General features: G+C 36.2%; 2 protein-coding genes across 2 annotated transcripts; one reads left to right on the top strand and one right to left on the bottom strand.

The window, feature by feature from the left end:
- The first annotated feature begins 4,341 nt into the window (after positions 1-4,341).
- LOC143547245 (uncharacterized) lies at positions 4,342-6,460 on the top strand. Its single transcript, XM_077038717.1, has 2 exons — positions 4,342-6,274; positions 6,320-6,460. The coding sequence occupies exon 1, from the start codon at positions 5,073-5,075 to the stop codon at positions 5,955-5,957; it is 885 nt and encodes a 294-aa protein (XP_076894832.1). The 5' UTR covers positions 4,342-5,072; the 3' UTR covers positions 5,958-6,274; positions 6,320-6,460.
- Positions 6,461-7,450: 990 nt separating this feature from the next.
- Positions 7,451-11,468, bottom strand: LOC143547264 (uncharacterized). The gene is made up of 9 exons (XM_077038734.1): positions 11,385-11,468; positions 10,750-11,082; positions 9,598-9,711; positions 9,478-9,514; positions 9,302-9,384; positions 9,138-9,215; positions 9,010-9,063; positions 8,803-8,937; positions 7,451-8,730 (listed from the first exon to the last, which is right to left on the bottom strand). Exons 2-9 carry the CDS (start codon positions 11,050-11,052, stop codon positions 7,570-7,572), a joined length of 1,965 nt encoding a protein of 654 aa, XP_076894849.1. The 5' UTR covers positions 11,053-11,082; positions 11,385-11,468; the 3' UTR covers positions 7,451-7,569.
- Positions 11,469-25,050: the final 13,582 nt, after the last annotated feature.

Genomic DNA, 25,050 nt, shown 5'->3' with positions numbered 1-25,050 from the left:
CAATCTATTTACTTTAATTTATAGATATCAACTTGTGGTCCACTACAACTCTACAAGTCGCTTCAACGTTTTAGTTCATTAATTATTCCGAAATCATTGTATTTCACGATATTGTTCATGATGATTTTCATGTTATTGTTTGTAATGTGTACACTAATTGTCTTAAATATATAGGACTGACCATGCATTTGGTGTGATAGAAATAACAAAGTCTTTAATAACACGACCCTATCTATCCAAGTTAATTGAAAAGATTGAGGTGACTGATTTTATTTGGGTTACAAGAGGTAACATTCTAGCATCTTGTAACTTTCGTTGTTAAAAAAAAGTTATCAAATAATTAATTTATTTATTAAAAATCAACAATTACTAGCATCCAAAATACATAATCACCCACCATCATCTACTAGGACCACAACATCACCATCAACATTCGCCCTATGATTAAATCATCTTCTATAACCATCACGCCATTTTAACCGAGTTTAATCCATTTTTGATAGAGATAGGAAATTCTTCATGATTTCCGGAATGGAGAATAATGATTGCATGATGACGGAATAGGGGTGACTTGGGAAATCGTTCTTGGCAAAATTAAAGCTTATGATGTACGCTAGTTCCTCAAATCAAACATCGGATCTCACCGAAGCTTGTCACGTGTCCACATAGGGTTGCAAAATTCAAGTCTTATAAGTATTAACTCAAATTTCTGCTATTACAGTTGACGGAACCTCCTAAAAAGCCACATCATTAAACAATTTTGACATACGACATGGCGGGTCCAAAAAAAAAAGAGTAAAAACTCAATCTTAATTGCCTCTTTGTGCAAGTCTCGTTAAACCAAAATACACATAGACCCGCCAACACAACCCGTAAAATTAAAACATAACTATTATACCCTCATACAAGGGGAACAGAGGTAAAGCTAAATATGTTAAAATTCACAAAACCCAAATTAACATTTTTATACAAGGGATGCATAGGCATATATGAAAAGGTTTATGCAATATGATAATTTTATGATTATAGCCGAACCAAAGCAAATGGATAAATATGTAATTTACTAGAACATTAACAAGAGCTATGAGGGGTCATCAAAACTTATATCAGCCGTGACGCCATAGATTTCCAGAGTTTCTATTCTTTTCTTTGGCTATAAGATAAAGAATATTCGTTGACAAAGAATAGTAAAACTTATACCAATTGAACTATGGAAGGTCCCATGTTCAACAATATAAAATCAAACAATTAATAACTTAAAAACATATACATATGATTTTCAAATCTAAATGTATCAACGATTTATTATTTAATAAAGAGATACGTATTTAGGAGTTTATTGACTTATTTTACTTTCTTATTAAAATTATACATACATACATTACTATATATTTTACTTAAAAATTGCATTTTGATAATTACTTTATAATGTAATTACATAATTACTCTACATGTATATATAATTATTATACTTGATTCTCACAATTAGCACGTTAATTTCATTTGCACGTTAACTTTCTCATTTGTACTGAGAAAGCTAGAGGTGTATCAAAATGCAAAAATGACTAGTCTTGTGATTTTCTTTTTTTGTTAATTACCTAAAATTTGTTCATTTTTTTACTAATCAAGTTCAAACAAAACGTTATTCATATTTAGTGATGTATTATAGTTTAAATATAATTAAATTTAATACAAAATTTTGATGATTATGAATTTATGAGTGTACACAACACATCATCCTTTCAGTGAAAAGTAAGCTAGAGAATCATGCTTATATAAGACTAGCAAAGGTATCACATCGATCGGGTAATTATCCTATGTGTTAATATCTTGTAAACAACTTAAAATCGAATACATAAAAGTTCGTTGATTTGAGTTAATGTTCTTCACGTTACATGTTTTTTGAAGACATAGATTGTGGGTTGGTAATTTTATTTGTATCGTGTAGTTCCAAATGGACAAGCAATCATGGTTTCGCATAATGTTTAACTATGTTAGTTTCTAATATGAATACAATATAACAATATATTGTATGTAAAAGTTTTTATGTATTGACATTTAGACTTTATATCTTTTTTATTGGGATATTGGTTTTTAATACTCTCAATTTTCCCTCATTGGTAGATAACACTCTCAACTTTCGATTTGTCACCCACCACTCCCAACTTTCACTCTATTTTCCTGTACCATTCCTCGTCTAAATGAACACTAACCTCGTTAATGTTTTGGACTAAAAATGTCATTCAAATTAGTTGAGGGGGTAAAACAGAAATTTAATATTTAACACACAACCTCCATTTCCGGTGACCTCGTTTTTCCGGCGACCTCTTTTTTCCGGCGAATTTGAGTTTTCCGACTATCTCGTCTTTCAGAAAATGGAGATGGTTCATAGGTGTAAAAAGGTGGTGGAGATCATGAATATTGTGCATCGGTGGAGATATGATGAAGATGATGCTCGCCGGAAACCCGCAACTCGATTTTACGGCACGCAGGCGATCCCAGAAGGTGGTTGGGTGAGACACTGGTGGTGGTGGGGGGCGGGGGTTGCGGTTTTGGGGCGGTGGGCGGTGAAATGATGAATATGGTGTTCGCCGGAAACCTGCAACTCGCCGGAAAACTCAAATTCATATGTGAAGCTCGGTGAAATGATGGATATGGTGTTATGAAAGACGAGATAGCCGGAAAACTCAAATTCTCCGGAAAAAATGAGGTCGCCGGAAAAACGAGGTCACCGGAAATGGAGATTGTTTGTTAAAAATAAAATTTTTGTTTTACCCTCTCAACTAATTTGAATGACATTTTTAGTCCAAAACATTAACGAGATTAGTGTTCATTTAGACGGGGAGTGGTACAGGAAAATAAGGTGAAAGTTGGGAGTGGTGGGTGACAAATCAAAAGTTGAAAGTGTTATCTACCAATGCGGGAAAGTTGTGAGTATTGAAAACCAATATCCATATTTTTTTTATTATGTATATATTATTTAATAAGAGAGAGAGCCCATTCTTAACTCAATTTCATTGATTATATTAAAAGTCGAAATCAGGTCATAGGAACTAAAGATTTCGATTTGGGTCTTTTGTTTGTGTCGCGTAACAAAAAACTATAAAGTTATTACAATAATTAAATTTGTATTAAGTGCTTAAGGAAAACAAGTCAATAACGTAAAAAATATGTCAGATTTTAGAACTCACTAAAGTAAAAGAATAACAAATTTAATATACTTTTTTTATAAAAGGAACAAATTTAAATAGATAGAAGTTATTATAGTTAATCCACTTCTAGATACCTGCCAAAAGAAAAATGCGAGATGTAACATTTATAAGTATTTAATTCATTAGTCATTACCTTTCGTTTTCGTTTTCTTTTCGTTTTACTTTTTTCAGGCCCTTTATTTAATGTTTCAAGTTTTTTATGTGGCTAACCTTGAACCGGGTTGGTATGGCTATGTTGGGATGAACTAATTGGACTTCGTTCGCATATCTTCTTGGTCACAAATTGCTCTCTAAAAAGTTTATAATTATAATTAATTTTATTGGTCAAAATTTCCCACCCAACAATATCCATAATTTTTTCAAATAAAACCGTATTCAAATTTATAAGTTTTTGTTTTTCAATTGTCAAATTTCTTTCTTTATAAAGAAAATTTACCGGACCACTAATACTTGTGAGTTCTAGTATCACTTAAGACATGGACACTCCGACGAATGTTAGAAAAATAGTTTTAAAAAAAGACCACCAATATTTTAGTAACCAATAAGATATAAGGTAAAATAAAATGAAGTTTACGCTATGCATGCAACCTATGTCTCTTTAAGATGCTTTAAATATGGATTTGAACTTAACACTTACTACTTTTTTTCTCTCATAGATGCTAACAAAAGGTTAACCTGACGGCTGACATATTATCTTATAAACAAAATAATGATTTACAAAAAAAAAAAAATTGGGAACAAATAAGATTTCAAAGAGATTATGACCATCATACACAGTAGCTGGATTATTTTGACAAATAAACGAGGGGAATTTAATTTTGTGTGCTCAATGTTTTAATAATTTAAAAATGAAAACCCCCAATTTTCTACTTCTAGAAATATGCAAGGTTAGCGATGCCAACTCATCACTTTTTTTTAACCAACACCACCTCATCACTTAGCAAAGAATTAGTGGTTGGCGTCCCTTCTCTTAAGGCTATGTGTAGGGTATGATTGTTCACGAATTGAGCCGAATCGAATACAGACTTGCTTATATTTGATTTGGTTTGAAAGCGAGCCGAACCGAGCATATTGAATTTTAAGAAACGAGCGATGTTTTTATGCTTGAACTTGGTTTGGTTTGAAACCGAGCGGCTTGGCTTTGCTTGGTTTCTTACAAATTTTTTAATTTAATTTGTAAAAGTAAAAAAACATCATTAATCCAAGACTTTCTTATCCAAAATATCTAGACTTCAACCCTAAAATGCAAGAATCGTAATGCACCTTTGGAAGTTTGGATAGTTTCAACTTTTAATGTTGTTGTCAAAACTAAACTTTTAGTAAAACAGTGAAAACGATTTACGAACATACAAGGACATCATAAATGCACTAACAAACCGTATCGAAAATGTCAGTTTTACACTTTTACTTAGAAATATTTTAAGGTTAAACTATGTTCTCTAGTACTACAGTTTAAAATACAAATAAGTGAATTAAAATATTATAAATCAGCTAATAAAAATGGTGATAACAAAATTGATTATCCCTATTTCCTTCTAAAAAAACCGGTTTAAAAAAGAGTGGGCTGTTTAGTCAACTCTTGCTAATTTCATTCCTTTAGCCACCACCAAATGAGGTGCCCCCAAAGGCCTAAGTTTGTTCAAAGCTTCCAATCTCATTCAAACTCACAAGAAACATATAGATTAATATTAAAAAGATCTTGACACATCTTATGGAAGCCTCTAGGGGTTCAACCCAACCCCCTTTAAAACCCCCTTTCTCTCTCTCAATTTTTATCCATTTTTTAAGGTTCTTTTTAATTCTCTCTCTACACACATTTCTTGCACACACACAACACTTTGAACCCACACAATCTAACACATGGGCACTTTGGTGGGACATGTTGCACCGGGGTTTGGTTTTCTTGTAATTGGTTTATGGCACCTTCTTAACCATATTAAACTTCATGTCCAAAATCCCAAAACCTACCATTCTTTGCCATGGTTTCCCTCTACCAAAATAAGGTATTTAGAACTTTTCTTGATCATGGTTGGTTGCACCATGTCCATAGCAATGGAGCTAGTTATCGGGCCAGATCGTCACCAACCGTTTGACATGGATGGCACCATTCCTTCCAATCATCTCCACAACTTTGAGCACTCATTCATTTCCATGACCTTTTTGGTCTACGCCGCTTTCGCAATATTACTAGACAAGTTTGTCCCCAAAGTCCAATATGAACTCACTCAATTACTTGGAGGTATCGCATTCGGGCAACAACTCCTCCTCTTTCACCTTCACTCGGCTGACCACATGGGCGTCGAAGGGCAATATCATATGCTTCTACAAATACTCATTCTTGTGTCTTTCATCACCACACTTATGGGCATTGGTTATAAAAAAAGCTTCATAGTTGGCTTCATTAGGTCCATTAGCATATTCTTCCAAGGTCTTTGGCTCATGGTCATGGGTTTTATGCTTTGGACACCAAGCTTGATTCCTAAAGGTTGCTTCTTGAACTTGGAAGAAGGTCACCATGTGGTCCGATGTCATGGGGATGAAGCCTTGGAACGCGCTAAGTCATTAGTGAATATTCAATTTAGTTGGTACTTAATATGGGTGACAATTTTCGCAATGTCGTTATATTTGGCTATGCATAAGATATACGAAGGAAGAATTGAGTACCAACCACTAACAAAGTATGATCAAGATATCGAGGCTCAAAATAAAGCAATCAAACTTGACGAATCGAAATGCCTTCTTTGAATGGAAAACGCATTTGCCCCGGTAGAAATGGAAAGGTAGCGCGACAAGTTTTAGGTAGTTTGGGTTGTTGATATAGTTATCAAAAGGTAAGTAGTTGTAAGGCAAATACATGCTAGGAAAAGTGGTGTGATTATATTGTTTGGATTGATTGATTGTTTTACTAGCTTTAGGGGTGGTTCTTTGTTTTCTTGTTTTTCAAGTTGTGTTTCAAGAAAGTAAGGGTTCATATGATATGAACCACAAATTTGTATAGGGTCGTGTTATAATATGAAAGTAGTAAATTAAATATGACTTGTTTCAGCCTTTTAAGAACATGTGTTATGTTACTTTCCCAGTCTGTCTTATAATAAGATAGTAGTAAGTCAATGTATAATATAATAATTTAATGAAATAAAATAATAGTAAAAAGATAAACTTCAGAATTTACAAGATAGTGATGGGTTTGGAGTCGTAGAAGCAAAGGTTTGGCTTGGCTTGGCTGGATGGATGGAGTAGGTAGCCGTAGCCACCCTCACCTAGTTAGCCGCCGTGCCTTCACCTTCAAATTTCAATGCCTTTTTAATTAATATATAAAAAAATTCAATACAAACAAAACAATGTTTAATCATATAACTAGTATTAGAATTTTAGGTTAAATCCATGTTAAGTGATCAGTATACCTTTCCCAATTATACCCTGTCATAACCAAAAAAAAAAAGGAAAATAAAAATCAATATACCTTCACCTTCTTAATTGAAGGTTTTAAGAAGTTAATTTCTTGACATGGTTTATAATTTTAAGAAGCATAAACGAAAGCTTTCACTAGAAGTTGGATAATAGTATATTCTAGTAGCAAAATCTACAATTATAGTTTTGTTTGATGTTAAATTTGACCAAAATAAAACATTGAACTTACAAAGTTTTAAGATTGTACTTATGCCATACCCTTCACATAAAGTTAAACAAGTCAGAGTTTCAATTAAACGAGTTCATGTCATAAACGAATTGGCACGTTAATGAATTAAAACCTGGTTAAGAACAGGTTTTAAATCGCCTAGCCCATTTACAACACAAATGACATGTTTAACTATTCGTGTTGAGTGATTAAACTTATCTACACGTTCAATAGTAGTTTATCAAGGTTTTGTGAGACTGTAAATGTTAGCTCTATTATTGTATATTAACTGAGTTAATTGAGTAATCTTAAAAATATCATGCCATTCTTATTATTGAAATGCTTAGACTTTACCTGTGTATAAACATTCATGCGTGTGACATTCATTTTATTAAGCTGGTTAAACTTCATCGTGCTAAAACATATCATGTCATGTAACAGCCTATGTGTTGGTGTTCTAGTAAATGACAGGTCTAACTATACAACTTTTTGCCGCCAACGACAATCTCAAGAACAAGTATTCACAATCTCAAATTCAATACAACTATCGGCGTAACCTGCCACACATTAAAACAAATTCAGAACAAGACACAATATCAGCAGCTGCTACATGACCCAAACCCATTATGCAAAGTAGAATGTGTCAAGAATTGTGCATCTAGCTTTCATCTAACTCTCACATGTTACACTTAAATAAAAGGTCCATTACATAAAGAGAATGCTATAACAAACACCTCATCATTTCACTCCAACCGATGCCATCAGGTCATCGTACTCAGGATCACTATCTTGCTTTCTAGAACTTTGTAGGTTACCATGCTTATGTGGCACGACAGTAGGAGAAAACGGGTCATACACCTGTTGTGGCCCAGACACGTTCAAACCAGGCCTACTCAAAGAATATGGCACATTGCCACGAAATGGCTGATTCATATGGCCTGATAAGTTCTGGGGTCGAAACCCCGGTTGACTTTGCTGAACCGGTCCAAAGTTTCCAGATCTGGGTGGGAACGAAATAACTGGTGGACCTGGACCAAACTGCCTAGGCCCGGGTCCGGGCCCCACATGATTGGGTGGTGGTCGTGGACCATGCCCATGAAAAACTGGCTGTTGACCTGGACCTTGATGTTGACCCCTTTGATGACTATTTTGTGGCCTATGAAAACCTTGCATGACAGGAGGCGGGACACGATAAGGGGTTTGTGCACGATTGGTTTGAAAGGTGAAATCATTAGAACTTGGTTGCTGCGGTCTAAGGGTGGCGGTTACGGGTGGGGACAGTATAGATGGCGGTGGTATTGACGTGGGTGTGGTTGGTGAAGAAAACCATGAGGTGGGACCCAGGTTACGTGGCCCTGTCTGAAACCCAACCGGTGGTGGCGGTGCAATTGGCTGTGACGGTTGAGGACGAGCCATTGGCTGCATTATCTGTGGCATGTTTGCACCAACGGTTTGAGCCGGTGGTTGGGACCAACCGGTAGTGGTCAAAGGTCGTTCGGTGAATGTATATGGCGGAACTGGTCGAGGAATAACAGACCCCATTTGACGCGGGCTCGGGTTCGGGTTCGGTTCACTTGGAGTTAAAAAGCTAGGCTGGCGTGGCAAAGAAGGATTATTCCTAGGTGGACCAGGATAACCCATATTATGCATCTGAACCATGGGTCGTGGACTAAATGATGACGTCATGGGTCCAGAATTGGAAGGGGTAGCAAAGGGCGGTGCAATGAACCGTGGTGACTGTGACTGTGACTGACCGGGTGGGACCCATTGATTAGGGTATGGCTGGAACCGAGCTAATGGTGGTGCTAACGCAGGTCCTGTAATTACAGCCACAGGTGTGTCTTGGTTGAGACTAACTGTACTTAGGTTATCTCCAGAAACTGAATCATTAACATTTGCCTAATGAAAGAAAATATGATATGAGCAAAACAAAATATATATTTTAAAAGATATTATTAAAAAATAACTTACTGAAACTGGTGTGACAAGTAACTCGATAAGAGAAACTGCAGCATCAACTTTCTCAAAAGTTTCAGCAGTCACGACCACATACAACTTATCATAGTCACTATTAACTTCATTTCCATCAGATGCAGTTATCTCACTCTAGTTGTACCATAGAACGAGTTAAAAAAAATCAATAAAAAAACATTTGACAAGATAAAAATGTAAAATTACCTCTTTCTTTGTATTGGCTTTGGTTCCATAAACTCGTATTTTCGCCCCAGTTTCCTAACACATAAATTGTAAGTTTGTAACAATGTTTCAAGTAAAATTGGCATCAATAACATTGAGAAAAATGTTACCTTTTCTAATCTTTTATGAGTATCACCCGCATGCCCAAATGTCAGCCCAATAAAATTGTGTCCAGGATATTCTTTGAGCTATTCATCAAAAGAAACAAAAGAAGTCATACAAAATATAAAGGAGTTCTAACTTCTACGTTCCAACATGTAATTTTTGAACTTACCGGAATTACAACTCTATCCTCTTTAAGCAATGGCTTGTAATCAGGCGGGGCTTTATAACTTGGATTCAGCTTTAATATTTCTCCTGTCAAACATTAAAAACAACATATGTAATACGAATCCACATGTATATGCATAGAAAGTAGAAACTAATGTAACGAGTTAACAGTTAACCTACCAATAACCTCACGCCTTTCAACTTCCAACTCTGATTTCTGCATCAAAAGCTATAATCTTAAGTGTTTTTTCAGTTGGAAATCAGTAACATAAAAATTAAAGTACCAAAAAGAAACTTAACCAAAAGAGCTTGGTGGTCTGAAGATTCTTGAGCTGCTGACGAATCATGATCAAGATCACCTCCAACCTCCAGAATTCCAGATTTTAGTTGTTGTGTAATTTGATCCAATCTAGTCTACCATGACAGAGGCAGTGATGTCATTAACAGACACCTGGGTATCGGAGTACATGCAGAACATTCACAGCTAAGCAATCAATGCGGAAAAATATCGGATATCGTTCAAGGACCGATATTTGAGCTTTCAGTTATCGTGGTGATACATCGGCGGGATATCAGTAATTTTAATATAATGTAAAATTCATATATATAGCAATTAACACTAATAATTCAGTATACTCTTCTACCATTAACATATTAACCGTTTGAAACTTGCAAAACACTAACAATCGTAGCTAGTAGAAACTAATAAAGACTTAAAACACCAACACTGAGCATTAAAAACTGATAATTAAGACTTAAAACAGTAATATCGGTGATACATCGGCCAGATATCGCCGATATTATCGTTACCGATATTTTACCAAGGGACTGATAACCGATATATCACTGATATATAGGTGATATATCAGATTATCAGTGATATCGACTATACATAGATTCACAGAAACAACAGACATATAATGTCCCTTCCTTAATTATAAAAACAGAACGTATAGCAATTAACATTTAACACTAATAATTCATTATACTCTTTTACCATTAACAAATTAACCATTTGAAACTTGCGAAACACTAACAATCGTAGCTAGTAGGAACTAATTAAGACTTAAAACACCAACATTGAACATTAAAAACTGATAATTAAGACTTAAAACAGGAATATCGGTGACACATCGGTCAAATATCGCCGATATTATCGTCACCGATATTCTGAAGACTGATAACCGATATATCACCAATATATAGGTGATATTTCAGGTTAGCAGTGATATCGACTACATAGATTCGCAGAAATAACACTGACATAAAATGTTCCTTCCTAAATTATAAAGACGATTATAGTTGTGAGAGTATGAATGTACACTAACAAATGTGTTCATAAATTAAACTTCAGACTATAATGAAAACAAAATGAACCATAATAACGCGAAACTCGTATATGAAAAGCCTACTAAAAACACATAATCTCAGAGAGAATTCTAGAACAAGTACCTGATAAGCCGAAGCTCTTCCTTTTTTAACAAAAGCATCTTGTGTCAAATCCGGGCCCCATTTTGTTTTTCGCAGTATCTGTTTAGCACTTTCTTTGGTGTCCACGTCAGCACCACCTGGCGTTTTCTTCCCACGAAATACAGGCACCAAGGAACCTGATAGCTTGTTTTTGGGTATTAAAAATCCAGATTTCTTGGCAAACAGAGAAACTTTAGGGCTCACTGTTGACGAAACAGATGCGGTAGCTATTACAGCATCCTGATTATTGTCCTCCATGGATACCGGTTGAACCTTTGAACTCATTTTGATATTGTGTTCATTACCTTACCAAATCTTCTTAACATAAACACACAAATGCATATTAATCAAGTAGTGAAAGATTGGGGCATAATATCTACTTAGTCAGAGTAATTGTGTGCGAAAGAACAAACAAAATTGGGGGATTAAACTGTGTTTAATATGATCAAACAAACACTTGATATGGATTAATAATTGAGCAACCAAAACGAATATCTAAGCATAGGATGTAAATTAGATAGAAGAATAAGCAATTAATTAAATAATAAGGAAACATACATGCCATGCCCTAAATTTGACAAGTATTAAAATTAGACAGAGAGAGAGGGCATAGTTACCGGGAACGGTTAATGAAATGAACAACGGTGGAGATCCGGTGACAACATTTATTAATATTATAGCTCTGGTGGTCTCCCGGTGTTACAGTCGACGGGAAATTGGCCGACGAAAGTTAGTTGGTTTATATTCGACCCGATCGGCTTTGCTTTGGTTCTTGTATTTTGGCCAGCTGATTGATACTTGGGCTGGGCCTCTACTTTTCACATCATAACATTTATGTTATTAGATGTTTTAATTGGTCAAAACCTTTTCATAAATTCTCAAACTACGACTTAGCTAGATTCTAACATATATATTTACAAAGCAATAACCTATACCGTAACAAACAGATTAAATTTTTATTGATTCTAACATAACTTCGACTTATGATACGTCGGGTATAGGTAATTAGTTGGATGACACTTCTACTTAGATTAAGAGATTGGAAATTCGTCTACGATCTCTTATCCGAGCGTCAGGATATCATAATAAGCTCGAAACATACCGTTGGTGTCAAGAATTGAGTATCGGATTTACGTCTCGTTGGGGAGCGGGTGGTTCATTGTGATGGTTTTGACCACCCAATGAAGATGTGCCACATTACCCCACCTAAATCCATCACTAGTGATGCAATTTAGTGAAGGTGGTGGTAGTGTGATGGTTTTTGTTTTTTTTTTAACTTTACAATAATACAACTTAAAAATAAAAAACAATATTACTAGAACATTGTACAACTTAAAGATTATAATTAAAAAAATAAAAGTTACATAAACAATCAACTAGATCATATCTCAACCGATGGTGAATATCTTCATCCCGCAAGTCTAATTTCACATTTTCAGGAACGGGAACTTGAGTAGGAGGATCCGGCACCCAATCTGGAGAAATTGCACGCCCGTTTTCTTTTATTAGCATATTGTGCAATATGATGCACACATATACTATGCTATAGATTATGGGTTTTTTCATTGCATGAACCGGCCGACTAAGTATGCATCATCTACCCTTTAAGACACCGAAAGCTCTATCAACATCTTTTCCTGCCGATTCTTGCAACTTCTTGAACGCATTTTCCTTGACCTCGACAGGAAATGAAAAGGCTTTCACAAAAACAGACCATGTCGGGTAGATACCATCGACAAGAAAGTAGCCACGTCTGTAATATCTCTCGTTGACAAAATATGGACAGAAGGGTGCGATACCATCTGTTACGCTTTGAAACAACGGTGATGTGTATAAACATTGATGTCGTTGTTTGAGCCAGGAACACCAAAATAAGAATGCCAAATCCATAAATCATTTGACGTAACCGCTTCAAGTGCGATGGTCCGTCGTTTGATATCACCCCTAACATACGCCCCTCGCAACTCCCGTGGACAATTCCCTGGAAAATGTCATCTAGCCTCATGCGCGGCGTAAAGACGTGTAATGTTGTGTCTTGTTGGTTTTCGTAGAAACTCTTTGCCATACAATTTAATAATCGCGTTACAAAAGAATTGCAGACATTCACGTGAAGTTCTTTGAGACATTTGTAAGTACTCATCGAATTGGTTGGGTGGGTTACTTGTCGCTAATTGACGAATAGCGGATGTGCATTTTTGAAGCGGCGTAAAACTTCGTTTGCCCCTCGCGTCGTAAGATTCTTGAAACCATTCTCCGCTTGCTCCGACGTCGGCCACAATCTTTATAAATAAATATTTCGGCAAACGAAACCGATCCCTAAACGTCTTGTCATTGTATTTCGGCAAACGTTCCTCCACAAAATAGTCGTTCATTAGCACTTTGTGGGCATGTATACGATCACGATCCACCATTTTTTTATTTGGATGGTTCGAGCCTTCAAGTTCTTTATATAACAACAGGAACCATTCAAGAATGTTATCGTCTGAAGACGAAGAGCTATCGGTGTCTAGCGGTAACAAGTTGCTCGGAAATTCCATATTTTTTTTGTTTTAAAGTGGTGAAAGAAATAGGTTTTTATAGTAGAGTATTGAGAGTGTTTTGAGTGGGATTTGATTTTGAGTTGGATTGAAATGGTAGGTTATTTATATTGTTTAAAAAAATTATTATCTTTTAATTCTCAACGGTCAACCCACCCCCACCCCACCCAACGGTCATAGTCATCACACGTGATCACCACCACGGTTTTTCCCCATCACGTGTGATGGAGTGACCGGTGGCGGTGTTCCACGCTATACAACGTGTGGTGGGAACCCCATCACGCACCACCCCCCTTAAAGGGTTGCTATGTGTTAAAATGGGCTGTTAACGCCCATTGTTTATAGCTAAGGTCGGATAAATAATCGGGAATCGGCGAGGGTTTGTCGGGCTGCCTTTTACGCTGCCTCTGCCCCGTGCCAATAATATTCTAACATCGAATAATCCATAGCCGCCATCTGACTGTCGCGGTGACATGTCACAAACACATGTCATTCTTTAGCAATTTGTTAACTAGTCACATTCTGCTTCAGTCCATTCGTTAGCACCGGTTTCCGAATTGTGTATTCAGTCCACTCTGACACAATTGTTCAAAATTGGCCATATAAACCCTTTGCTTCAGTTCATTCTTTAACAATTGTGGATGTTCAAGGTCCGTTTGAACCAAACCGGCTGACACAATTTTTACATGATTACTATGATTTTTGTTCACCGCTGCATCACCCGGGCACCCGTCTAAAATATAATTATTTTACACATGTTTCATTCAGATATGCAATAATTGATATTTCATAATTCCTCGTAAAGGGGACCTTGAAAACATGTTGACGAGGTTTGTAATTGGGCCCAATAAGGGGACCATGAATACACGTTATTTTCATACTTAGATTGATATTCTTATGCATCCCCTTTTTAATATATATACCCTCCGTCCCTTTTAAACATTGTGGTTTAAAAAATACAAAGTTTAAGATAGATTAAATTAATATAAATAACAAATATGTCCTTAAAAATTTTGCCCATCAATGTTGTTTAGTAATGCTAGTTAAGTATTGAAAATTTGTTAATAAATTTTGAAAGTAAACATTTTTAATTGACAAATAAAAAAGGAAATATAAACGTTTTTAATAAGACTGAGGGAGTATTAAAAAGCAAATAAGTCTCCTCTCACAATTTTCAATTGCTCATGGATTATGCCACTTCTTTTGCATCAGGTACAACTTATGTTTGCAACATCTTTTCCCCCACGTCTATGTATCCTTGCCACGCAGGGGCGGATCCACCTCTAAAATTGGTGGATTTTACTTTTAGGAACCATCAAAGTTTTGAAATAATAGTGTATCTGTATATAAAAGTAATATAGTGAACCACCTTGATTAGAATATAAGTTGTTGGTATGATGGAAAACTCTCTCAATTAGTTAACTAAACTACTGAAGGTCACATGTTCGAATCCGTTTTATATTACCTTTTTTTTCAAATTTTTATGCAGTCTTTTAGGGTTTTCTAAAATAAAACTTTTAAACAAAGATATAATTACAAACGTTGCTCTACGCCTTTCTCCCCTCTCCACCACGATTACACAGGCGCCACACCTCCTTCCTCCGGTATTTCAGGCATCCGACCGACCACTGACCACTGCCGTCCGTCGCGAGCTCATGCCTCCGACCGTGACGGTGAATTTAGATTCATTTGTTAATTGTTCTTGATATTGTTAATTGTTTAGATTTGTTTAATTGTTATGTTATTTTTTAAATTTTATATTATGCAAATAAAACCAGTGGTAAAGCATTGACCTGAATCGTTGAACCGATCCGAAATTTTAATATTTGATTATATGAAATTGAAGCATTTAAAACTAGTACACCAGCTGAAAAAAATCATGAACCTGCATGCCATGTACCATATCCTTCTCTCTTTATGACTCTGTCATCAAACCACAAGACCTTCGTCTTTATCGAATCAAGAAGCAAACCCACTAAGAAGGTGCATGACGGTTGCTCTCCTGACGTTAGCGTTTCCGCTTGTATTTTATTGAAATATGTAAATACGGCTCGAGGATGAAAGCTTGAAAACGAATTCTAGATTTTTTTGATTTACCTAGGTAGACATACATAGTCAGGAGGGGGGTTACGGGAACCCCTGGGTTTCGAAATTATAGTGGAACATTATATAGAAAAACTTGAGTGAACTCCCTTATAAAATATGGGGTAAGCCCCCAAGAAAACTAAATAAGTGGTGTAGTGAATAAATCATGGGTTATTAACTATACGACACCTGATTCGATTCATGTATGTGATTTATATATACATGTTTATTAATTTGTTTGATTTATTATGAAAATATCTAGCTTTCTTTTTTATTATTTTTATTGTTTTTAGAACGGCGATAATTTTCTGTATGACTGGATGGTCGTAAGTCTGCTTGCGGTCAACCCCGAAGGACATAACCCTCGACTAGCCCAAAATGCTATTTGTTTATCACTTTATTTTTTTTATATATACACACGCGTATATACTATTTTATTTAACATATGTAATACATAGTATATGTTATTATAGGTATTACAAAGAGAAATTCAAAAAGTTACAATAAAAATTTACAGCTAATTGTTACGTATATGTATAAAAACGTTACAATGTCAATGTAATAAAAAAAATTAACTATAACACTTCTTATTTCCTTAATCTTTACCGCATAAACCCACTTGATTTATTGTAACGTGTGTTGAAGAATGGGTATCTTGAATTTTCTCAATTCAAATGATTTTTATAATATCTTCTCTCTCTCTCTATATATATTTGCATTACCATTTAATTCATATTAACAAAATCTCTAAACAAAATCCTGATCGACCTCATCGAGTTGACACGTCGCTACGAAATGGGTGATGCCTATTCATGACTAGCTATGGTGGGAGGTGATTCAAGCTATTGTGTCGGTTACATGTTAGAATATTTGGTCGATGAGGAATGATATGGTGTTCAATAAGAAGACCTTTTTTACGGTGAAAGTAATAAATGACATTAAAGTCAGGGACGGATTCAGTATTGAGCTAGGAGGAGCGTATGCACCCCCCTTAAATTCGTATTTTCTTCTATAAACTTCTACTATACTATGTTCAAAGACTCCAAGTGCCCCATCCGTGTTTTTTAGTGCCCCAAACTCAACTTTCCAAGCCAAACTTTTCAAACGCAAGTGCAGTTTTTCTTTCACAAAGTAATAAATAATTAAGCTTAGATTGTTTAATTGTCTAACCACTTCATCAGTTAGTTATTAATAGTGATATGTTTTGTTAGTTTAATTGGACCATTATAAAATTTAGACCAAAATATGATAGTATTCAGAGTATCATTTCATTTTTATAATTTACACTGTTTAACTTTAAATTTTTTTATTTGTGCATAAGAGCGTTTTGTGCCGTAACAATTATGCAAAGGTTTTTATCAACTGTAATATGTATTTGTTATTGTGTTTTGGGGGAATTTATTGCTTACATTTCTATACGTGGTTTATTAAATGCAATTTCATTTGACCTGACCCATTTTGGTTTGACCCGTTTTAGTTTGACTTGACCCGTTCTAGGTTGACCGTTTTTTGTACCCACTGACAAAATTTTCTAGATCTGTCACTGGTTAAGGTCATGTCTTATCTTTGGGTGTGTAATCAAAATAAAAGGTTGGGCTAAGAATGAGAGAAGTGGTGTTGTTTTTTTTCCGTTGTAATTTGATTGCGTGTTAGGTCGTTCTGTTTGTTGTCGTTCTTGTATCTTTGGGTTCCCTTGCATCTTGTAAGAGTTTCCTTTTTGTTTTCTTTTATATAAATTGGCATTTCAACCCCCCCCCCCCCGGTTTTTCTGCTAAGATTATCACATTGTTAAATAAGTGGCCAACAATCTTTTTTGTCTCCTAACAGCTACCACTATTTGATGTTGAACACTTCTTCGGTACCGCTTTTAATTATACACGTGACAAATTATTACGAACTAGTATGGTTTAGTGACAAATATGTATAGCCTTCAACTGAATAAGTGTGAGTTCTATACTTAAGACAAAAAAAAGGGAAAGAAAGATATTAATTGTTCAAGAAAAAAAAAAGTAAAAATGAGTTAATAGTATGTTTAGCACAATCCTATAAAGTTAAGCTAGTTAATTTTTCTCTTGAGTCATAATTTTTGTATTGTATATAATGTTTGAAATTCATACTATTTTGTTTTCGTGTCTAATAACGTTACAAAATCCTAAAAGACCCAACTAAGTCATATTATCAATATAATAATTTTAAAGCCAAGTAAATACAAATTTAAGTATGCACAAAAGCGTAGACAAAACCACAAAACGGTTTAGGGGTTCACTACCCCTCCGACCAGTAAAATCTTGTCTTTATATCATATGGAAGTCGATGTTTATTAATTTAGTTTGCCCTGTTATAAGTTTGTGTGATTTATTCAAACCATACAAAAAATGTACATGTTTCTTTGAATTGAAGTATCATAATCTATGTCTAGTCTCAAAAAGTCTAAAAGAATTTAAATTCCACTTAAACCAACGCAAAAGGGCTAACACATTTTGGTGGTTGATAATTATTATTTTGTAAATCAACATTTTCTTAACATTAGAACACTTTATTGTGCAATCTGAAATGAAGCGATTCACCAGAATAATCGGTTTGTATAAATTTTCACTTATAACTCATATGAATAGAGCTAATTCGTGGTTCAAGGATGCTTACCAGTTGAATATTTGTATCTTCAAATTCATAATTTAACATCAACAAATTACTTCCATAACTAAAACCATATATCCTGATATACTGTCACACCCCGACTTAGGGCCTAGGCGTGTGACCACAAGTTGGTACCTGTTTTTGTAAATATATCAGAGTTTATGGATTAATTTTAGCGGAAGACTTTAGGTTTGAATATAATATTAATTTACATTGAAAACTTACTCGGGAATTAAATACCCGAGTGTAAGGCCCCGTTACCGGTAGCCCTACTTTGGTGTTGGATTTACTCATAAACACAATTCTTAATATCAGAGTTAATTAAAAACCTTGCGCGGAATATAAAACATTCATAAACATTTCATAACAATCCAAAACTTGTCTTAAACAAACAACTTGTCTTTCAAAAATTAAGTAATTAAAACATAACACGTCTTGAGTCTTCTGATGCCAGCCTCTTATTCAATGCCACATGTCCCTTCAAGCGAACTGCCTCATTCTACTCACCTGCGTGCATACTAAAAGCCAGCTACGCTGAGTGAGTTTTAGTTAATCACATAATATACAATATATCCATAACTATGTACTTTCATACTTTCGTTTATAACATACTTACTTACCTTCGCACTTTCTTTCTTTCATATACTTACCTTACGTTTTAGAGAGCATTACGCCCTATAACCTTCGCATATATTATTAGGGTATGCAACCCTTTAACCTTTGCAGAATTTGGAAGAGTCTGCAACCCTTTAACCTTCGCATATATTATTTGGGTATGCAACCCTTTATCCTTCGCATATATTATTAGGGTATGCAACCATTTATCCTTCGCATATATTATTAGGGTATGCAACCCTTCAACCTTACCCTATCTTACCTTTCATTATCATATTCGTGCAATTAATACCATACACAACATAATCGTACATACTCCCTTATTCACATACACATTTCATACATAATATACTATACTTACCTTAAAAATACGTGCAATACCCGAAGGTCGTTCACGTACGGTCAAGCATACATACTTAACTATCACAATCTTCAATAAGACATACACTTACCATTTAAGGTAAGTGTATTAACATTCACATCGAGTATGCACACACCCCCGAAAACATAACAAGGAAATGGGGCTAGAAACTCACCTGAAGTCGGTTACGTTCATCGTTGATGGTAATCCCTTTCTTCAGTTGTGCACGGCTGACTGTATAATAATTACACGTATCAATTAACTATCACTACTCATATCATCTTTCTAGTCTTAGTTATTACCCACAACGAACGGGGGTCCGGGGGCAGCGCCCCTGGCAGCGGGGTTCTAGGGGCGGCAGCCCCTAGCAGGGTCCAAGGGGCAGAGCCCCTGGCTGGGGTCGAGCTGCTAGGTCAGCTTGGAAAAATTTTATTTTCATTAACTGCCTTAACACATTTTTCATTAGGATTTTAATTCATTTCTCAGCGAACTTAATATTAAACGAATTTAACATTAGCGAACTTGTATTAGGCGAAGTCCACAGCTTGGCGAACTTATAACTAGCGAAGTTGGCCAGCGAACTTAGTATCTGGCGAACTTGACTATCGGCGAACTTGACCTTTAGACGAACTTATCTTCAAGCGAACTTAACTTGGCGAAGTTGGCTTGTAAGCGAAGTTTAGCTACAACGAACTTATGCAGCGAAGTTATACAGTAAGCGAAGTCCGTGGTCTGCTGCTCACTGGTTCGCTTCGTCCCACATTTCACAACTTCGATACTCATTTTATGATTTGGCCTTAGTCCTAAACGTTCCCTTGACCATTTGCGGTCCAATCTTGACCCGTTTATAACATAAAGCACGAACCTTTATAGTGAACGTTTAGAGAATGGATCTAGGGTTTCATTTTAAACGAGCCGTTTAGGTTCGCGGGTTCGTTAGGTTCATTTTATCATCAAGTTTACAACTTTACGTTTCGTCTATATTCGATCTACTCCCGTTCTAAGTTTCAAGGTAAACGTTTATAAAAACGTAAACTTTAAGATCAAAATGTACCTTTTCGTGTTTGTTTGGCTTAGTCACGGACCTTAGATCTTGTATTTATCTTGCGTATTGAAGGATCTATCAAGAATCTCGTTTGCTTGGCCTTGGATCTCACTCTCGCTCTCGGCCGTATATAGGTGTAAGTGTATGTGTGTGTTTTTGAGTGTGTAGAGATTAGGATGGAAATGAATGAGGGTTTAGGGTTTTAGGTTGGTTTAGGGGATATTTATATCCCTTAAAGCCCATGGACCTAAGGCCCATTCCCATTTAACCCACCTTAATTAATCTAAGTCCATGATCCGTTCTTTACTCGATATTAATTAATAAATAACGCGAAATCCCTAAACACAACTTTCTTTATTTAGCATCATAATATTCAGGATGTTACACCGAGTATCGGTTTACAAAATATACGTTTCATATTACAAGGATTTGTTTATAAAAAATGGAGCCATCTTGTCATGCGCTTCTATCTTCATATAGACTCCAATCCTTGCTAATGCTACTTATGCTTAATTACCTGCAATGGGTTGAAAAAATACGTAAGCTATATGCTGGTGAACACGTATGACTAAATAAAACATTTTGAATGACATTACAATACAAACGTAGTTTTCTTGACAATCTCAACGGAAGCATTTCTACTTCCGGTATGTGTACCACTGCCCTACACACACAACGGTATTCCCCGAGCCAAACGACCCTGAACTGAGAACTGGTCATGACCGTTTAAGCTCGCTGCTTCATTGCCTTTGATTGATTGATTGAGCTTTAACGGTTATGTTTGGATCCATACACATGCGTATTCGGTCTAAGTTGATATTATTCTCTACTTTGTATTATAACGTTTTAGAGATTTTATTATCTCATGTAGACATTGATTGACTCGTTGAGACAAACGCCCGTTCGTCTCATTGAGTATAAATATGTTTTGACTGATTAAAAAGGTTAACGTATTCACCTGTACCGTCGGTGTTGGAAAAACCTTGACTGATTGATTGATTGATTGAGAATGATACTTAACCTATATACAAATAGGTTCGTATGAATGTTTTGAATGATGATTAAGCTATGATTGTAAGCTTAACCTTGAAATCGTTTATCTTTGATCGTGATTGAAAACTCTTGGTTTTATGTGACGTTTGATATAACATGCTTTGGCCTAATAGGTTTTAACACGTTGGTAAGTTTCTCCAGGTAAGTAAACGGGTCCCTCGGTTGATTGGGATTTGTACGAATTACTTTTCCTTAGGCAAGAAACTTACTACTAGTGATATCCCCCTTCCAGTTACTACATGCCCGTCAAAATATCTCTTTTGCTTAACATTACTTCTTCATGAAGTAACGTTTATGAAAACATGATTGTGAATGAATATTTGTAAAATACGATCAAGGTTAAGGCCATAGCCATGATTGATAGTCTAAGCTATAATTCAAATAACTTAAACGTAACTCCTACCTTAGATTGAATGCTTAGATTGATAATAAGAAAAAGACAGGATCTTGATCTACTCGCTTATATGATTGCTACTTGATTATGACTTCGTTTCTTACAGGAACTTCGAGAAAACAGCACGTCAGCTTGCTATGGCAACGGGGCACGCTTTCAATGCTATGTGTGTGTAAAGATAAGTGTGTTTGGGATGAATGGAGCTCATACCCGTCACCCCCCTTTTAGAGCTGAATTTGACCCCGTCGCGGTACGCGATGGGGTTCTTGTGACCAGTCGCGTACCGCGGCGCCGCACTTTTACGCCGCCTTATGTTGTGACATGTGGCCTGTCATATTGCGCCACGTGTCGACACGGTGTTCAACACGTGTCCACTGACTCAGCATCCCCATCGCGCTACGCGATGGGTTTGAGTATTATCCCGTCGCGTACCGCGACGGGAGAGGATTTTCAAAATTTTCATTTTTAGTTCCTGTACTTTCTAAGTTTAATACATTTGGGCTTAAATTAAAGAGGGTAAAAGACGCAATGTTACATCCTCCCCACCTTTTGAATAATCTCGTCCTCGAGATTTATTGGAATAGATTGGGATATTTCTTTTTCATTTCTGACTCGAGTTCCCATGTATACTCGGGTCCACGTCTTGAATCCCATTTGACTTTTACGAGTTTTAGTCGTTTATGCTTGAGAAACTTGATCATGCTATCTTCTATTTGAATCGGCTGTTCTATAAACTTAAGCTTCTCATTGATTTTAACATCTTTCAATGGCATGGCAAGAGTTTCATCGGCTAAACACTTGCGGAGATTGGATACGTGAAACACGTCGTGAATACCTTTCATCTCATCGGGTAATTCTAGGCGATAAGCAACCGGTCCTATTCGTTCGAGTATTTTGAATGGTCCGACAAATCGTGGACTTAGTTTTCCTTTCTTCCCGAATCTTACTACACCTTTCCAAGGCGATACTTTCAATAATACTTTGTCGCCTTCTTTGAATTCCAAAGGCTTGCGGCGAATATCCGCATAGCTCTTTTGTCGATCTCTCGCCGTTTTCAATCGTTCACGCATTTGTATAACTTGATTCGTAGTTCTTTGGACAATCTCAGGTTCTGATAACTGAGTATCACCTGTTTCTGACCAACATACAGGCGTCCTACACTTACGACCATACAATGCTTCAAATGGTGCTGCTTGGATACTCGTGTGATAACTGTTGTTGTACGAGAATTCCATTAGTGCAAGATGTGTGTCCCAACTTCCTCCTAAATCGATGACACAAGCACGAAGCATATCTTCTAATGTTTGAATCGTGTGTTCACTTTGGCCGTCAGTTTGGGGATGGTAAGCAGTACTTAGGTTTAATTGAGTCCCCATAGCCTTTTGAAAACTTGACCAAAAGTTTGAAGTAAAACGACTATCTCTATCAGATATGATGGATAGCGACACACCATGCAAGGATACAATGTTTTCGACGTATAAATGTGCTAACTTATCCATACTAAACGTTTCTTGGATTGGAATGAAATGAGCAGACTTGGTAAGTCTATCTACAATAACCCATATTGCATTTTGGCGTGAAGTCTTTGGTAACTTCATGATGAAATCCATAGTTATCATATCCCATTTCCAAATTGGTATCTCAGGTTTTTGTAATAATCCTAACGGCTTTTGGTGCTCGGCTTTTACTTTAGAACACGTTAGGCATTTGGCTACATACAAAGCAATATCTTTCTTCATACCAATCCACCAATAATCATCCTTTAGATTGTGATACATCTTGTCACTTCCCGGATGCATCATATATTTTGACTTATGAGCTTCTTCTAGAATCTTATCTCTTAGACTTCCAACCATCGGTACCCAAATCCTTGTACCGAGTCTAAGTATTTCATTACTTCCTTTAGTCAATTGATCAATAGTACCATTTTCTTTCTCGGCTTTTATATTTCCTTCCTCCAGTGCCAACTTCTGAGCTTCTTTGATTTGACTAGCTAAATCGACTTTAAGTTCTAATCTAAGAGCTCGGACTCTCTTTGGTTTCTCATGTTCTTTTCTACTTAAGGCGTCAGCCACTACGTTGGCTTTTCCTTCATGATACACTATCTCACAATCATAATCATTAAGCGTTTCCATCCAACGCCTTTGCCTCATGTTTAGTTCTTTCTGATCGAATATATGCTTCAAACTTTTACGATCAGTGCATACCGTGAACCTTACACCATACAGGTAATGTCGCCATAACTTTAACGCGAAAATTATAGCGCCTAATTCAAGATCATGTGTGGTGTAATTCTTTTCATGCACTTTCAATTGTCTCGAAGCATAAGCGATTACTTTCTTTCCTTGCATCAAAACACATCCCATTCCCGTGTGCGAAGCATCACAGTAAATGTTAAAGTTTTCCGATCCTTCTGGCAAGGCCAGGATAGGTGCGTTGGTTAACTTTTGTTTGAGTGTTTCAAATGCTTCATCTTGTTTCGATCCCCATTCAAACTTTATTGCTTTCCTTGTGAGTGCAGTTAGTGGCACAGCTATTCGAGAGAAGTCTTGAATGAATCTTCGGTAATAACCGGCTAAGCCTAGAAAACTTCGGACTTGAGTCGGTGTCTTGGGTTTCTCACATTTAGTTATAGCTTCAATCTTTGCTGGGTCTACTTGAATTCCCTTTTCATTTATGACATGACCAAGAAATTGTACCTCGGATAACCAAAATTCACACTTGGAGAACTTGGCGTATAATTTCTCGTTTCTTAGGGTTTCAAGTATGATATTAAGATGAATTTGATGATCGTCTTTGGATTTTGAGTAGACAAGAATGTCATCAATGAAAACAGTAACAAACTTGTCCAAGTATGGCTTGAAAATCCGATTCATCATGTCCATAAATGCTGCTGGTGCATTAGTGAGTCCAAAAGGCATCACAGTGAACTCATAATGTCCATATCGGGTTCTGTACGCTGTCTTAGGAATATCTTCCTCTTGTACTTTTAATTGATGGTAACCTGATCTAAGATCAATTTTAGAGAAACAACTTGCTCCTTGGAGTTGATCGAACAAGTCGTCGATTCTTGGTAGTGGATAATTGTTCTTGATTGTGACCTTGTTTAGTTCTCGGTAATCTATACACATTCTCATCGACCCGTCCTTCTTCTTTACAAACAGAATTGGAGCTCCCCATGGTGACGAACTCGGTCGTATGAATCCTTTCTCTAATAACTCGTCCAACTGTTTCTTCAATTCCTTCATCTCCGAGGAATGCTAGACGATAAGGTGATTTTGCTATTGGTGATGTTCCTGGTATGAGGTCGACCTTGAATTCTACTTCTCTATCTGGCGGGGCTCCTGGTAGATCGTCAGGAAATACGTCCTTGAATTCAGACACAATCGGCACTTCCTCCATTTTCTTGGGTTCGGGTTCCTTGGTTACATAGGCCATGAATGCGAGGCATCCCTTACCTATACAATGACTTGCTTTGATCTTGGAAATAATTCCTACCTTTCCTCCTTCTTTATCTCCCGTTATACGAATGGTTTTATTGTTAGACGTTCGGATA

Source organism: Bidens hawaiensis, unplaced genomic scaffold (genome assembly GCF_021521415.1).
Source record: "Bidens hawaiensis isolate Kalapana, Puna unplaced genomic scaffold, B.hawaiensis_p1.1 tig00014686_1, whole genome shotgun sequence".
Taxonomy (NCBI): domain Eukaryota; kingdom Viridiplantae; phylum Streptophyta; class Magnoliopsida; order Asterales; family Asteraceae; genus Bidens; species Bidens hawaiensis.
The sequence above is the reverse complement of the archived record's forward strand: the minus strand, read 5'-3'. Positions and strand labels throughout refer to the sequence as shown.